The sequence below is a fragment of the Telmatherina bonti genome (assembly GCF_933228915.1).
Source record: "Telmatherina bonti genome assembly, chromosome: 19".
NCBI classification, from domain to species: Eukaryota; Metazoa; Chordata; class Actinopteri; order Atheriniformes; family Telmatherinidae; genus Telmatherina; species Telmatherina bonti.
The window spans coordinates 25,312,238-25,328,590 of NC_136617.1; the positions used below are offsets into that span (position 1 = coordinate 25,312,238).

Sequence of the window (16,353 nt, forward strand, 5' to 3'; positions counted from 1 at the left end):
GAATCCAGAGGAATTACACCTACATATCACACATTCATCGTGTCCCAGAGCTCTTGTTTCCTTTACGTACGTCTTCAAAAAGTCTATAAAAAGCAAAATAGCATTAAATTCCAAACCGAGGGTTCTTTATCAATCTGATCTGGTGTTTATAGCTCCTTCTAGTTGGGACATACATCATCATATTGTCAGCATGGTTTATTGCATTGTTCTTTTGCCTGCAAACGCCAGCATGACCAGCACACATCATCTTACCTGGTGGTTTAAAAACGGATTTTAGTTTCAGGTCATCTTGGTACTCTGATTCACTTTTCATCTGTTGTTCTGCTACAATAACACACAGACTACACACACACACACACACACCTGACACTTACTACAGACTCTTTCTTCACACACTTCTGCACCTTTGTATTTCTGTACATACATATACCTTATCATGTGTGTATTTTTACTTAAGACATTTTTCATCAATACTATTTAAAGTTTAAGATAATCTGTTCTGAAGTTTCAACACAGTCAAAATTTTTAACATTTTTTTATTATTTATCACACTTGTGCAACCCCATAAGTTGCTTGCATTTTAGGTTGGACCTCTGCAAATGATTTGCATTTACATGTGGTTCTTTTGCAAATTGTGCACATTATCTTTGTTTTTCATCACCGTTTATTAAAATGAATGTGCCGCTTAATTTATAAACAAACTCCAAATAAATACACTTTTTCACCTTTAAAATGTTGAGAGATTAAGCTTTGGCACCTCTCTAATTAGAAAGTTATGTGAAAAATCAACTTGATTTATTTTTTTTTTTAATTTTGTGTGTGTGTGTGTGTGTGTTTTTAACTGCACTTTTTAAGCATTTATTTAATTATTTATTTTTTTGCTATCATTGACTTCATTCATACAAAAAATCAACAGCACATAAGGTTTGTGTAAATGTCTGTCAACATAAAATACGTTAAAAATGGCTCAATAATATGCAAAAATAAATAAAGAAAAAAAATAAATGTTCTGGCAGAGCTGTTCTATGGTAGGTTTGCAAGGGTTAAATTAACACTCCTAAAAAGATGCAACTTTTTTTCAGTTTTTTTGGTGCTTTAGTGTAATCAGTCAGTTGCAATCAGATGCAGTGAACTATCCAAATTATATTCAACCAGTCGTGTACAATTTTTATGTACATATGTGCTCTGCCAATCAAGCCAAGTGCAGGTAACCTTATCTGCCTTCTGCCTCTTTTTTTATTTTTTTTTTATACTTCAGTGCGCCCACAAAAACAACATAAGCAGGTCATTGACGGGACTAATTCTGCATAATGCCAGATCTGCTATACTTTGATTGCCAGTTCAGGCCTTTACTAGATGATACGTTCAAGAGCTTTCTGTCTGCCACTTGTTTGATTGGCCTGATTGCAATGGAGGTTAAATCCAGTATGGTGCTGACCTGCATAGATGCAGTCAAATCCATTGTCCTTGCAGGATTTTCCTTTCTCCAATATTTTTACAAGTCCTTTGCATCTTAGATTATAAATGGACGCTGTCTGTCATTTTTTAGTTTGATCCCTTTGGAAATTTTGCATTGTGTTAAATGTACTTACTGTGTTTTTAGTCCTTCATGAATTAAGAGGAAGAGGTCAAAAGGATATTAGGAAAGCTGAACAAACAGAACGTCTTTCCCGCAGTTGTCACAATCGGTGGTGCAGGTGGTAAGGACCCAAATGCGAAGCCGGGAGCCAGAGATTCAAAGTCAAGAAGTTTTAATATTGACCTGAAAGCTAGAGAACACAGGAGGCTAAATTGAACTAAACACATGCACACACAAACACAAGCAAACTCAATGGACGAGCAATGAGAACAGAAACAGAGTGGTATAAATGCAGGAAAACCAAACAAGACACCGGTGTGGTGAATGAACTAAACAAATCCACGTGCATCTTATCAACAGGCACAAAGGCTAAACAAGAAACAAGAGAACTAAACAGAGAAAACCAGAACCAAAGATACAAAACAAGAAACCAAAACAAAAAATACAAAACACACATCATGACAACAGTGGTTGTGATAATGTGATTAAGTGATGACGTTTAACAAGGCAGCACAGACAGAAATGGTCTCAATGTTAAGGTGTGACAGAGGCATTTAGGTTCAGTGTGTAACAAGATAAAGCCTTTGGCATAAAGATGTGTACCGGATTTCCCATTATTTTATCTCTAAAAAAGAATAAAAGAAAACATTCTTTTTTATTTACAACTTTGTTAATTTAGAACCTGAAAGGTGCAAATTTTTTGTCTCTGCTTTTCATGGAGGTTTCTTTGACTGAGCTGAAAACCCATAGACACAAGGATTTAAAAAAATGAAATGATTTTCTAGGCTTTGCACTTGCAAGTGAGTGCTAATTGTGTCCCTATTCACAACCAAAGCATGTCTGAATTTTTGCACCGGACAGGAAGAAATGTAAGATTATATGGAATCTCTAACTAGCAGGAAGTAGTGCAAAACCCAATGAACCAATTTATTTTGAAGGTCTTTAGTCTGTTTGAGCTGTCTTAATTGGTTTGACATAATGTGTAGCTAGAGTCATTGTACACATGTTTAACTTAGTCCTTCTATGGTGAAGAAAAACCTGTCTGAAACTGCCTGCTGTGGTGATCGATTAGATTTAAAAAAATGGTTTGTCATAATTTTATTTATTAGGCTTTATTTGCTTTTTCTTAATTACATAAGTGGTCAAAAACTTGGAAAATAAAATATGAAAACAATATATGTAGATACACTGAGACTGAGTATTATGGCATTAGTTATGTGATTTATTGATTTATTTATCATAAAATGATCTGAGGCATTAACAAAACCAGAGCTGCCAGCGTTCTTCATGACCAATCCTGATGTTTTTATTTCTGTGCGTCTTCCACTTCTATCAGGATTGAAATGATTGGTTGTTCGCTTTGTCTGTTTGTGTGGATCACCTTTATTTATGAAAGCAAATGAAAGGTACTGATGCTGCTGGTATTAATAACCATTTTCAGACAGGTGCTAATTGCTCAGCTCAGTAAATCTGGACTTATAAGATGTCTGCTTGCTTCACATTATTGTGCAAGTTCTCTATCCAGTTAGACGTTGCCATTTTACAAAATATATTCCCAGTAATCACCGATCCATTGTAGAAAGAGGGCAATGTAATTTAGAATATAAATCTCAGTGACGCTACAATCAAGGCAGCCTAGGTAAATGTGGTGTCAGGCTAACTGACAGTATCCCTGTCTTTGAAGCATGTGAAAAAGAAACAAAAACAAGAACAGAAATGCCTCTCACCTGTCTGGCAGGAGGATAATAAGGCCTTTCTCTCAGGCTAACAGGAAAGGTTCTAAGTTAACCTTTCTGAACCCAGTGACAGGTAAGAGATGGGATCACTGGGATATGGGATTGGTGTCCTCTATAAACAGCAGTCTATCCTAGTGAATGATGGAGGGATGTGCCCATCAAGCCAGGGCAACTACTAATGTTGTTATGTCAGTGTCACAACATGGAGTATAGACATTAGATTCCACCAAGTCTGCAGCTCTGCATTATTTAGTTGTCCCTCCAAAAGGCTGTTAAACACTCATTAGATGAGACAGGGCTTGAATAGCTTTCCAGATTCACCATTCACATACATGTACATATAAACACATGATAACAGAAATACAAGTGACTTTAAGCCTATTGCCTCCTAGCATGTATGTGTGTGTTTGGTGGTCTGTGTTTACATAAATCTAAATGTCTCCATCAAATTTAATGTAAGAGCATGTACAGTAAGGTATTAACTAAAGTGAAATAAACATGTTCATCTGGACTGTGCTGTCAAGATGTACTGTGATACAAATTGCGCACGAGTCCCTTAAAAAGTGTTTTTTTTTTTTTTTTTTCTTTTTTGCATGTTTTAGGTGTTGTGTATCGAAGAGTAAAGACTGTACACATGTTTGTGAAATGCATGTTTGTGCACACGTGAATGTGTTTTGGTGTGCATGTTATTTTGATGCTGGTTTGGCATCGCTAGTTATTTTTTATTTCAAGCGAATCTCTTATGTAAGATATATATATATATATATATATATATATATATATATATATATATATATATATATATATTTAGTTTGTGTTTTCCAAACGCATCTCTGCACTTTTTCAGGGTTTCATATGTGAGCTGAGAGTGTTTACTGATTCCACCAGTTCTCTCATGAAAAACTAAATGAAGAAAAAAAAAAAAGCAAGAGGAACATTTTCATTCCCTGTCAGTGCATATGCTAATCTTGTCTTTATGCAAATGTGCCAGCCGATTTGTATGTCTAAGCGCCTCATTTTCCATTCCATGTCGATATTAATATCCTCAGCCGCTCCTTTGATGGGATATTGGTTGCTGTGTTATGTTACATTTATTATTTCATTTCACCCTCCACTCCTCTGATGTTCTCTGACGTGGTTCTAGAGGGGTTTAGGGGCACTCAAGGGAGTGCCTGAATGTGATCACACCAAATTTAAGTAGATTGGGATTGTAGGGGTGGTAGCAAAGAGACATAAAAGTCTTTAATGAACTTGTGATTGACTTTTTTTTTTTTTTTTTAAATAAGTAAAAATGTGGTAGAATATACATGCTTGCTTGATTTGTTAATCTCTTTAATACTTTACTGCATGTCTCTCTGTTCTGATGGGACGTCGTAAACAAATATGTGAAGCCATGTGCAGAGAAAGACACAAACATGCTGATCAAAGCCACAGTCAATTAGATGTTGAATGAAGATGCTCAAATTGCAATTTAAAACTTAAAACCAACATTATATATGCTTCAAACAACCACACTCCATCATCTTAAAATCCAGTCACCCCACTAAATGGATTAAATGGGCACCTTGTCCCATAAAGATGGCAAGAAGGTGACCTTCTCTACCTCTGCACATATTGGTTAGTCCAATGTCATCTATTTCGATTCTTGGATAACAGAAGCAAGCCAAATCATACATGTAAATGCTTGTAAAATGCTGCTCGTGTCTTTATGAAAGTAATAGCCTTGTGACCCCAAGCACAACCTTTTCCTATTCCTAACAAAATATATTTAATGGCTAAAAATACGCAAGTTTTGACACAGAAATCTGATGAGACAGCACTGAGTGGAATTCAGATTCTTTTAGGATTGTCACAATAGTAAAATTTCAAACTCGATACAGAATTTACCCAATATTATTTTTGATATTACAGAGAAGAACAGAACCCAAAACAAAACACTTTTTAAAATAAATCAGTCAGAACAAATAAAAAGATGACCTTGCAACCCATAGTACAATATATGTGTACAAATATGAGAAAAGACATCAGTAATGTAGAACGTGTGCACGAGTCTTAAGCTCCATTAGCTCATGTAGCAAAAGTATGCTTACTGTACTTGTTAAGACAAGTGTCCTTATCATCACAATACTTGAACGGATCAAGCTAATAAAACAAACAAACAAACAAGTTAGGATTGTGAACATCTTTTCAGAAGAGCGTTTTCAATTCATATGTTGAAGAGTCCTGAAGTTTACTTAATGTATCAGACAGGAATCTGTTCCATGAAAATGTACTCAGCAACAGTCTTCGTAAGCCCTCTTGTGTGTCTGGTGATTTAGTGCCTGTTTGCTATATAACCAATGGGTTTCCATTGTAAATAATGGGTCCACCTGATAGCTACTGTGGGGCAAGTGGCTGATCATAGTAGTGCCTGTTGAAACCAGTATGAGGGCAAGGGTCCTGTTTATGAACCAGCAGTGGCGAAAGTGTAATTCATGTATCGATCATGTTAATTAATGTCTAACTAGATATTACATTATAGTATCCGTTGCTATCTGAAAATCACTGAAAGTAGCTAAACCAAACCTAAAAACAGACAACAGAAACTCTTGCATGGAAATTAAACGTAGACCTTTAGGTGGTTAGTAATGGTCTGAAGAAGAACTTGAACTTGAAAGTTACTTGAAGTATGCTGAAGAAGATATTTTAGTTTTAACCAGATGTGGACTTTTTTTCCACTTTATTTATTATGACTAGGTGATACTAGTTAACTTACCCTCTTGGAGGTGATACAAGGTCTCATAATGGTCCAGTTACTGGGACTGACAACAAGTGCAAGATACTCATTTAATGGGCAGGAACCATTGGAAAAAAAACAAAAAAAACATGGTGGCAATAATAAAAGAAAAACTTTAAGAATGAATCTTTAAGTTTAGAAAACTGAATTTTACATAAACGGGCACAGCATGTCTTGCCAGCATGAGTTTTGCCTTTCAATCCTGTTTTTCAGAAAGAGACGACCATCTTCCTGTTTAAAATGATCAATTTAGGTTATTAAACCAACTATCTAGGAATAAGCAAAACATGCAGGCGATCATACATTTTCATTTTTTCACTCAATTGTGTTAGTGGTTTGGACAAAAAGCAGTTCACCTAAAACAAACACATTTCTTCTCTTCTTTAATGTGCTGAGTTCATGAAGAAATAGTGAAGAGTGATAGTCTCAAATTATTCAGAAACTGATCCAACACATAAACCATGTGGTAACGTGTTAAGCTTGCCTTCCCCACAGCATGCCATGTGGACTTGTTACAGTTCTCATGTTCTGCGAAGCCACTCCTCATTTACGATAAATTCAGTGACATTTAAAAAGATGGGGTTAAATCTTAGTGTATTATGAAAACAATCTGTGTGGGTCAGTGCAAAGTTAAACGGTTTACCACCACACTCTCAGTAATCACCCGAGCAGGAGCTCGAGGATGCATCCAAGGATGCAGCGATAAACTCATGGCAGATTCATTAAGATAGCACACACACACTTCTATCAATGCACTCAGACATTCATACAGTGTTTTTTTTTTTTAAAGATTATAGCCATGCTGTTTTCTGACAGATGAAATTGCAGGTAATTAATCTCACAGATCAATATGATGTATGTCCCCTATTATAGCATGTGCATTTCAATAGCAGAAATGTAAAATTAGGAACTGATATCTTTACATAACACACACACACACACACACACACACACACACACACACACACACACACACACATACACACACACACCTATGCATTCAAATGTATATGATAAGATTTATTTAAAAGTCATTCCTTCTCTTTAAATTTTGGGGAATGTGTAGTCTGAAGACTTGTGTGTTTCTGCATTCAGTTTATTCATGTTTACCTTGCATATAAATTTTCTTTCGAAATCCAGCTCAGAAACAATATTGTAGATGTTAAACTGGATTTTTTAAATAAATTGATTAATTAATTTTTGAAAGGACATGATGAGAACTGGCTGTATGCTCTTTTTCTTGATCAGCAGCGTTTTTGTTTTTCTTTAGTTTGATCTCATCATTGTCTTTTTCGGATCCCTCCACGACTTCAACCTGGATGGTAATATATCTACTATGAATGTACACAGCTGATCACCGATGCCTGCTGTGCTTTTTTAATTTAGTTGGTAGGGCAAAAAAACTGATTGCATATTTAATTTAACTCCCTTGAGCTCCCGTTTTTAAGGTTAAATGATGTTTTGATGGCAAAAACAGTAAACGTCTCAAATGCTTGACTGCAGCTTTAACGGGAAATGTGAGGACATTTTTCAGTTTCTATGGCTTTTTCCTGTTTTAAATCATTTTAGCCATTTTTTCTTGAATGATTTTGTCTTTTATTGCATCTTCGACCAAAAGCTGCTTTAAAGCTTTTAATTTACAGGCTAACAGGTCAACTTTCACACTGCCAAACTTAAATGCAGTCTGTCTTTGTAGTGTACTAAAATAAAGATTAAATGCAGGGATATTGTGTCTTATTGATGTTGTTTTGTTTGTGTGTTTGTTTTCTTTTGTATTTCCCCATTTTTTTGTTGTCACATGTCATTGTTTCATATTTGATACAATGTAGCCTTGCATTTATTGAAATACCTCCTTTTAAATCAAACACACATCTGCAACATTGCTAGTGTGTGTGCAGTGATTCTACAGCTCCAAAATCACTGTAAACCACCCCTGAGTGGTGTGTTTTGAGGAAGAAGTAAATAAAATTGAAATTGATAAAACGTTATTTAAAAGTTCCACTTCAAATTGCAGCCCAAATCTTGGTTGGAGCAGCTGGTGTGAATTTAATCCATGTGCAGGTTTTATGCAGCAACTTCATGAACTGCATGATGCTCAGTTTCAGACACTGCAGTAGGTCCATCATCATGTCTTAGTGATCCAAGGATGAGGAACAAAGTGAATTTATGTGGGGAGTTTAGAAAAAATAAAATCCAACAATTTTTTCACCATTGTTTTCTCAACCTATTTGCACTAATCCGGATGCAACAACAGCAAATAATCAATTTCTACAAATGGAATAAAAAACACGAGTAATGTCTGACCATTTAATTTACATTATGCTGGCAACAATACATTCATTATAGAGGTTAAATTAGGATCACATTAATTGTCTTCAGTGTTGTGCAACACCATCCTTCTCATCATGATCGACTTCAATGTTCAATTCAACAGGTTAAAATAAAGAGTTCATATTCATTGTTTGCCATTTTAAACTACTTCAGAGTACAGTTTATTCAAATTTATTCTAGGTTCAAACTGAGAATTGTGGAAAGATCACATGGTTTTGGGCGCCATGGTGCATGTCATTCGCTTGCTATGCATGGGCGTTGGTGGTGATTTTAATATTACACTTTTTCTTTCTTCTTTGCGAAAGAAATGCGGAAAGTTATCAAATTTGCAGCAATCGGGCAAAAACATAGAATAGTTCAAGGTTCACCAAGGTTGCTTGAATTTGAGGTAAACCAGCAGTTAGGATCACAATTTTGAAAATTCCTTGAGGGACCGATCACTGGTACACAGCACGTCAAGATGGAAATACTGAATTACATGCACTATACATGAAATACAATCTCAGTTTGTTTAAAGTTTCTCTGGTCAACTTGTGGATGGTGCCTTCTGAATATAATTTAGCATCAATTACTATAAATAAAAAATAACTTACATTTTCTGGCAAAATACATCTGGTCTTGTCTGACCTGTTGATCAAATAGACAGTTTATAAAAAGGCATCAGTAAAGCTGTAAAACAAACAAGCAAGATGGTTGCCAGTGATGTGCAACAGTCTTTTGGACTGAGGTTGGTGTAAACATTCTTGGAGGAAGTATGTAGTTGAAAGATTTAAAAGGACAGAGATGCTGTGGCTTGTTTCCTTGTATTATTTCAGTTCTTGAGGCTGAAAATTAGCAGTGAGTTTCCAGACCTGTGCTTGTTTAGTAGCTTCGCAATGGCAAGCTAAAACTTTCTGCTATCATAGATCATAGTGCAGGCTTGTGTTCAAACACATGAGAGAAGGAATATTTACCAAAACGCACCAGTGGAATTGGCTTCACTTCATCCTTCCCAAAAAATGAAATAACTTTTAAAAGGATGTCTTTAAATGCATAGTATAAGAGTGACTCAAATGCTTTCCAAAGCCATACACAACTCCTACAGCATATAGTCTTTTGGTACCACAACAGAGACACAGTGAAACCATGTTTTTCTAAATTTAAGGACATCTCGCTATTTACTGCCGCTTCTTGTCTGCAGACTTTTAAATATGTCCTCTCCCTCTCTCCGCCTTCCACTGCCGCTCCTCTGAGCCTTTCTTCACAGAGTAGATTTAATTATTTATTGCCATGATTTATTTAGCTTTGCTCAACACAGAACCAGCAATCTCCATCCTCCTGTCTCTAACTTTCTCTCACTCCCTCCCTCTGGCCCTGCCCCCCATCCCCATCTATATATTCTGCTTTCTATCTCACTAACTCCCTCTCCAGCATCTCTCAGATTCTGCTCTTCTCTCTTTCTTCCACCTCTTCTCAGCACAGTTCAGCATCCTCTGGTCTCTTGCTGAATATTTCAAAATATCCTCCTTTTTGTGCCTTCATTTTTTTTTCCTTCTCCAGCTTTTTAAACTTTATGAGCCACTGGTTTTATGCTCGTCTAATGTCTCATATTCTTTTTTTTTTTAATGTTCTTATTCTGTCCTTTTATCACATCCATTAATCAGTTCTGTCATCCATTGTTGCCTTATTTGGAATCTCTATTATTTTTGCATTTTTTACCCATTAATATCAGCATTTCCACCATTTTTCCCTCTAATTATAGGAAGCCATCCTCAAATGATTTTAGCAATTATTACTTTGAATATGAGCTTGAAAGAGAGGGAGAGAGAGAGGGAGTGTGTGTGTGTGTGTTTCCCAACACTTACATGCCAGAATCTGCCAGAAACATGGATCAAGAAGATAATTTCCTGCAAGAACTGTCGCTCAGCTGAGCAGCATCTAAGTTTCCTTATCTACAAAGTTCACCCCAGTGCTCATTTATTCTTTATTTATACTTCATCCGTTGCTAAAATTGGATGCAAAAAGAGAAAGGAGAAGAATAAGGAAATGCCTTTTGAGGTTCTTATTTCAGAGGGAAACTTTCTATACTCATTTCTTTGTTTAAATTTGAACTGCATAAGTGCATGAATCCAAATATCATTGTTCATTCCTGAACTTGATGTTCTGTCATGTAATGTAGGTGCAGTTTCATGCCTTTTAAGCTTTTATTGTCCTTTTGTAACTGGAATGTATTCTAGAGGTCAGAAGGTCACCTCTGTCATGTATTCTAAGGAATGTTCTCATAGTCATCAAATTTAACATGTGTCCCATTTTCTAACCTTCCTGCCTGCTATGGGGTGCTCCATCCTCTCCCCTCCCTTCCTCTCTCATCCCTCATCCCTCATGTTGTGTGTTTGTGTGCGTTGTGCGTCATGTTTATGGGTGTTTGCAGTGCATGGGCAGTGGGAGGAGTGGTCATCATGGAGTTTGTGCTCTGTGACCTGTGGGCGGGGCTCCAGGACGCGAGTCAGGAAGTGTGTGGATGGAGTCGGGGCTCTGGCTTGTGGACAGCCCGAGATTCAGACCAAACTCTGCAACATAGCGGTGTGCCCCGGTTAGTACCATCCCCCATTAACATGATACACCAAGTCTCTCACTCTCTCTCTCTCTCTATGTCTTTTTTTCTCTTTTAAGCATGACCTGTTCCTCCTTTTCCTCCAAGTCACAATAACCAAAAACATGTCATTATCATAGCTTTTGTATGGACAAACATTTTTAATATTTTGTGTTCTTCCATTGCAGCTTTGTTACTAACTATAACAATCTCTGTCACTGTTTCTCCTCTTGTCAGAATGCAGTGAAAGACTGATTTTATATTTCATCATCAAAAAAGGGAAAACTATTTAAGTAGGGTAGTGCTCTGCCTCTCTGGGGGCGATGTTTTTATCATGCTGAGTCAAACACTTTCATCCAGACTGAAACAGCTCAAGAAATACTGAAAGGATTGTTCTAAAATTTGATTAGGGTTCCACTTTAGAGTAGTCTTTATACTTTTGGGAAAATGCCTACAAGAAATTGTCACTTGTGATGTTGGGCAAGAAGTGCTGACTAGAATAGGTTGTACTTTTACAGCATTTGGTAGATATGTCTATCAGGGGGGGATTATAATCATTGTTTTGTTTCTTAACTTTATCTTTGTAGAAAAAAAGTCTGCATTAAAAGTAGCTAATTTTCACATTATGTACATGATGACGTGATAAGCTAGAACCGGAAACAAGCCAAAAACAAATTTCTAAATATTGCATGTGGACTTGTATTGATAGTTGTATTTATTTAGTCACGCATTCATTTCTCTGTGCTACCATATGTATAGGCAGTGTGTATCAGCTATGTGCTTATTATAGTTTAGGAATTTTGGACATTTTTATACACTTACAGGAAATTATCAATGTTTGATCTCAAATTTTTTGCACTACCTGCAGCATGTTACTAATATTTTCAAGTTGTTAACACTATTACGAAGAAAAACACATCATAGCATTAAGGACAACTGTTTGTTTTCTTGCCCTGTACTGCTTCATATCAGGCAAGATGATGAAGATCTGCCTTCTTGTGCCAATAACATTTGCTTTGCTAACTGAAAAGATATAAAGGAACTTAAGCTTTGTGAAAGTAAAGCTCTGGATGAGTGCATGTGAGTCTAAAATATCAGTTAGGGATTGTGTTTAACGATAATAGACAGAAATTTAAAAGATAAAAAGAAATCTGTATCCTCTTTTCTTGTTAATTATATGCTGTTAGCTAGTTTTCCTTGTTTGCTAGCATTAGCATGCTACTACTATGCTAGTTACTGTTGTTTAAAAGTTAGTTAGTGGTTTATTTTGATCATGTTTTGTGAAAAATAATAATTTTCTCCATAAGCTGTCTGATGCTGTGAAATAATTTTATATTGTGACAGGAGACAAGGTGCCGAATGAAAACACTGTTGATCCCAATGCCTTCATTTCTAATCATTGCTGTAAAAATTCTGGTGTGCCTTATCACACAGCAATGAGTATTATGTTGATTTTTTTTTTTTTTTTTAAACCAAAGAAAGAAGCCCTGCATAATAAGGACCCTTAAGTGATTCAAAACCTAAGGTTGTTTTCAATGTTATATTATCCTTTGCGTCCAATTTTCTCATATTTAAAAGTTACCATATAAGCTGTACATCATGATTAAACATGCTTTAATACTAATTTATCTGGTTGCCTATGACTATGAGACTGTTTGTTATAGTAACCTATGAGGATTTATCAGTCAAAACACAGGCATTTTTTAAAATTCTTTTCCAAATCCTGGAGTTAATGCTGATTTTAAAGCTCACCTTATGTGTAGAATGGTAGCAAAGCATATAGGCCGGACCTGCATGCTTTCTTCCATGGTTTGCTTGCTATACGTTGCGGAGCAGTCCTGCCACGAAGCACTTTAATAATGGTTTCTGAGATTATCTACTGGGATTACACCTCGTCAAGAGCAGCAATGAGTCTCAGGATGCAACCCAATCTAACTTTGGCGTTGAGGGTACCCCTGGAATATCCCAGACTGTCCAGTTGAAAATCAGGCTGGAATGGGAAAGAACTCAGCAGTGTCCTAGATAGCGTCTTGATCTAGCAGTCTTTGCAAGAAATTCATTTTACAGACTAGGATGGCAGATCCAATTTGGCACAGATGAAAACTAACTAACTAACTCACTTACTCACAACAATAAATAAATAAATAATAGAAAAAATAAACTCCTTTGTTTTTTAGTCTTTGTTGAGACTTTAAGTGTACTTTGTACATATGCATTGTATCTGCTGTTTTATTTTCAGGCTCTGACAAAAACACTGACTCTAAAAGCAAAAGCATCACAAAACCATATTCATTTCTCAGTGATTTGAATTGCTTTAGATTTCTGAGTTGTCAGATTATGAATGAATATTATGTTGGAATAAAGACGTTAATGGATACACAGATATTAAAAGATCAGACAGTTTATAAGAAAAGTGGCTGCTGCTTTGTGATTAATGGCCTTTTTTTCTTCTGAATTGATTTCAGTCTGAATGTGTTTGCTTGCTGTGTAATCACTCACAGCCTGAGAAATGATCACAGAGTAAGTGGTTTTATTTGGTAAGACTGAGGCAAATAATTCTCTTTCATTTTCTACTGAACTGTGTTTGCTGCCGGACCATGGACTGGAGATTAAACTCTACCAGCCCTTTTTGCCCTCGACTGACTAATATTTTTAAAGCAGAAGTTTAAAAACATCAATGTTTAAATGAAATTAAACAGCCAAAGAAAGACACTTAAAACATGTAGCCCCAATGGAAGGGACCTTCTTCTTTGAAAGGCTTAAAGGGAAAATATGTAGTTTGCATCCGTGTGCATGTGTGATAGAGAGTAAAATCAGGTGTGTGTTTTTAAATGGCTTTATTAGATACCGTGGTGTTTTTTTTACACTTGATATGATGAATATGTTTTGGACCACCAGGATTATATTCTCAGTGCAGCTGGAAAAAACACGTAGCCAAAACCTAATTGTTCCACCTCCGTGCTTAACAAGAGTAAAGTAGCCTACTTTTAAATAGCCCTGCATTTTCCAGTCAAAGGCAACTGGATTTGTTTTTGTCTCTTGAAAACAGTTTACCTTTTATCCAGATGGCATCTTTAGTTCTAAACTGATGGTCAAGGAGTTTCTGGCTTGTGCAGAATGTGCATGTGATATGTCCACCATGTTGGTGAAACTCAGCTCAAATTAATTACTTATGATTATACAAGCTCCCAAACAAGAATGGAGGTCAGATCAAGATGTATTGCCACCAATTTCTGTCTCAGACATCAGGTTTTTACATATTTACCTTACAGCTCACATGTTGAGAATTTAACTACAAAGCATTAAATGTGCGTGCAAGCATTTCCTAATGGGACAGATGGATGGATGTGAGCTGCAGGTTCACCGTCATACTCAAAATGTTTGTTCTGAGATTTTCTTTTGAAAAAAAGTAATATAATTTCTTAACTAATGCTTGTTTTGGGCAAGAGGAGCAATAAAAAGAGCCTCACAGTGGCATTGTGGCACCACTCTGGTTAGCACTTTCTCAAGAGGATTGTTGGTTCAGTCCTCGGCTTGGGGGAAGCTCATACGGTGGCCTTTCTGTGTGGAGTTTGCATGTTCATTCTAGCTTCCTCCCACTGTCTAAAAACATGGATGTGAGGTTAACTGGTTAATCTAAATTGTCTCTGTGAACATGATTGGTGTCTGTCTTTCTGTGTTGGCCCTGTGATGGACTGGTGACCTGTCCAAGGTGCCTTTTGCCCAATGAATGCTTGGGTAGACTCCAGCTTCTTCATGGCTTAATGACTTAAAGGAACCATGAGTCATTGGTTATCATAAGGACAATAAAAGATAATAACAAAAAATTAATAAAAACTTTACTAGATCTGATGGTAGTTATGACCCACTAGATGGTTGGATGGGTCAACAACACACACGGGACTTTAATGACCCTTGAGTGTAAATAGCCAAACAGAAACTACCTGGAACTGCTTGCCAGTCAGTTTAAAAATTAAGAACCATCGTTAGATTAAAGGTGAAATAAGAAACACAGAAATAACCTTATCTTCTCTTGACCAATCACGTGTGACACGAGGGGCAGTTCCAAGGAAGCTGTTCAGGAATAAGAACTTGTGCTGTGGGACCCACAGTGGTTTACCTTGATTGCCAGTCCAGGGCTATGAAGGAATCTGGGTCTTCCAGTCCTAAATCCATGTGACATATACATTACCTGTTTTTTATTTTTTTGTTTGCTTGTTTCCTTTTTTTTTGGAACCATCAAAAAGTAAGTGAGTAAGTCATAACCTCAATAAGCAAGTTATGCAGTTAGATTTTGACGAGCTTCCCAAACTGTTGTGTTACACAAAACTTACCAAATATCTCAGACCAAAGAGCTGCAACTGTTACAAGGAATGTTTGAGCAAATCAAGACAGAGCAGAGTGAAATCAACACAAACTGCCCCTCATGATTAATTAAAGTTCTACAGCTTATGTTGTCTACCAGCCTGCCAAACACACTTGTCTATGTAGACTGTGGGCTGATTGGCTCCATAGAACCTGAAGTTTGTTTTGATTATGATGTTTTAATTTTTTTTTTTTTGGTCATGTGGAACAGAAATACACCTGGGATGTGTCACATTCACTCTTCTAACATGCTTACAGTTGAGTCTGTTTGGCAACTCCCCAACATAATGTTGCTCTGGCTTGTAGCGACACAGTATGTGTCACACGCAGCGTGAGTGACCGCATTACAGGAGCCCAGATCTGGCAACGCCTTTCCCACTTGAGAGTCACAAAAATATATCTGAGGAAGTCCACTTTACGTTACTGACTTCTTTCTGCCTTCAAGTTCTCCTGCTTCGCTAAAACAAGAAGAACTGGCCATTCCTGGAAATGAAGAAAACTTTTATTGGTATAGAAAGATTTGCGACCAAAAAAAACAAAAAACTAACTGGACGTTAAGGAAGGTAAAGTGGATTTTAGATTAGATGTTAATTTTCTCATTTGATAGGGTGAAATACTCAACAACAAAAAAAAAAAAAAGAAAAAAGAAATTGATAAATAAAGGATGCAAAGCTGTGAGGACCTTGAAGGTCTGTAAAATAACACAATCGCTTGTAAAATAATGTTTGACAATTTTCATCTGTAATGAACTCTAGGTTTTGAGTTTCTCGCAAGCGGCAGCATTCGAAAGTGCCAAAAAAACCTACAGTTCTCCCCTCATCGACTAGGGGCTCCAAAACAAAGCAAATCCCAATAGACTCCTATCTCAAAAAGGCCAACTTCACAGCAAAAATAAACCTGTTTAAATCCTGCTAAAAAAAAAAAAAAAAAAATCATTTTAAGTTTAATGTACGTCGTTCTCATTGCAGCATCACATAGCAGCCAGAATCTATCC

At 36.5% G+C, this 16,353-nt stretch overlaps 1 protein-coding gene across 1 annotated transcript in view; it reads left to right on the top strand.

Annotated features, from left to right (window-relative positions):
- adgrb2 (adhesion G protein-coupled receptor B2) overlaps positions 1 to 16,353 on the top strand; it is a gene marked incomplete at both ends in the record, with an annotated part of 173,106 nt that overhangs the window by 51,682 nt on the left and 105,071 nt on the right. The window contains one exon of the mRNA XM_079258835.1: positions 10,833 to 10,994. Coding sequence (XP_079114961.1) covers positions 10,833 to 10,994 — 162 coding nt within the window. The remainder of the gene's footprint in view (positions 1 to 10,832; positions 10,995 to 16,353) is intronic.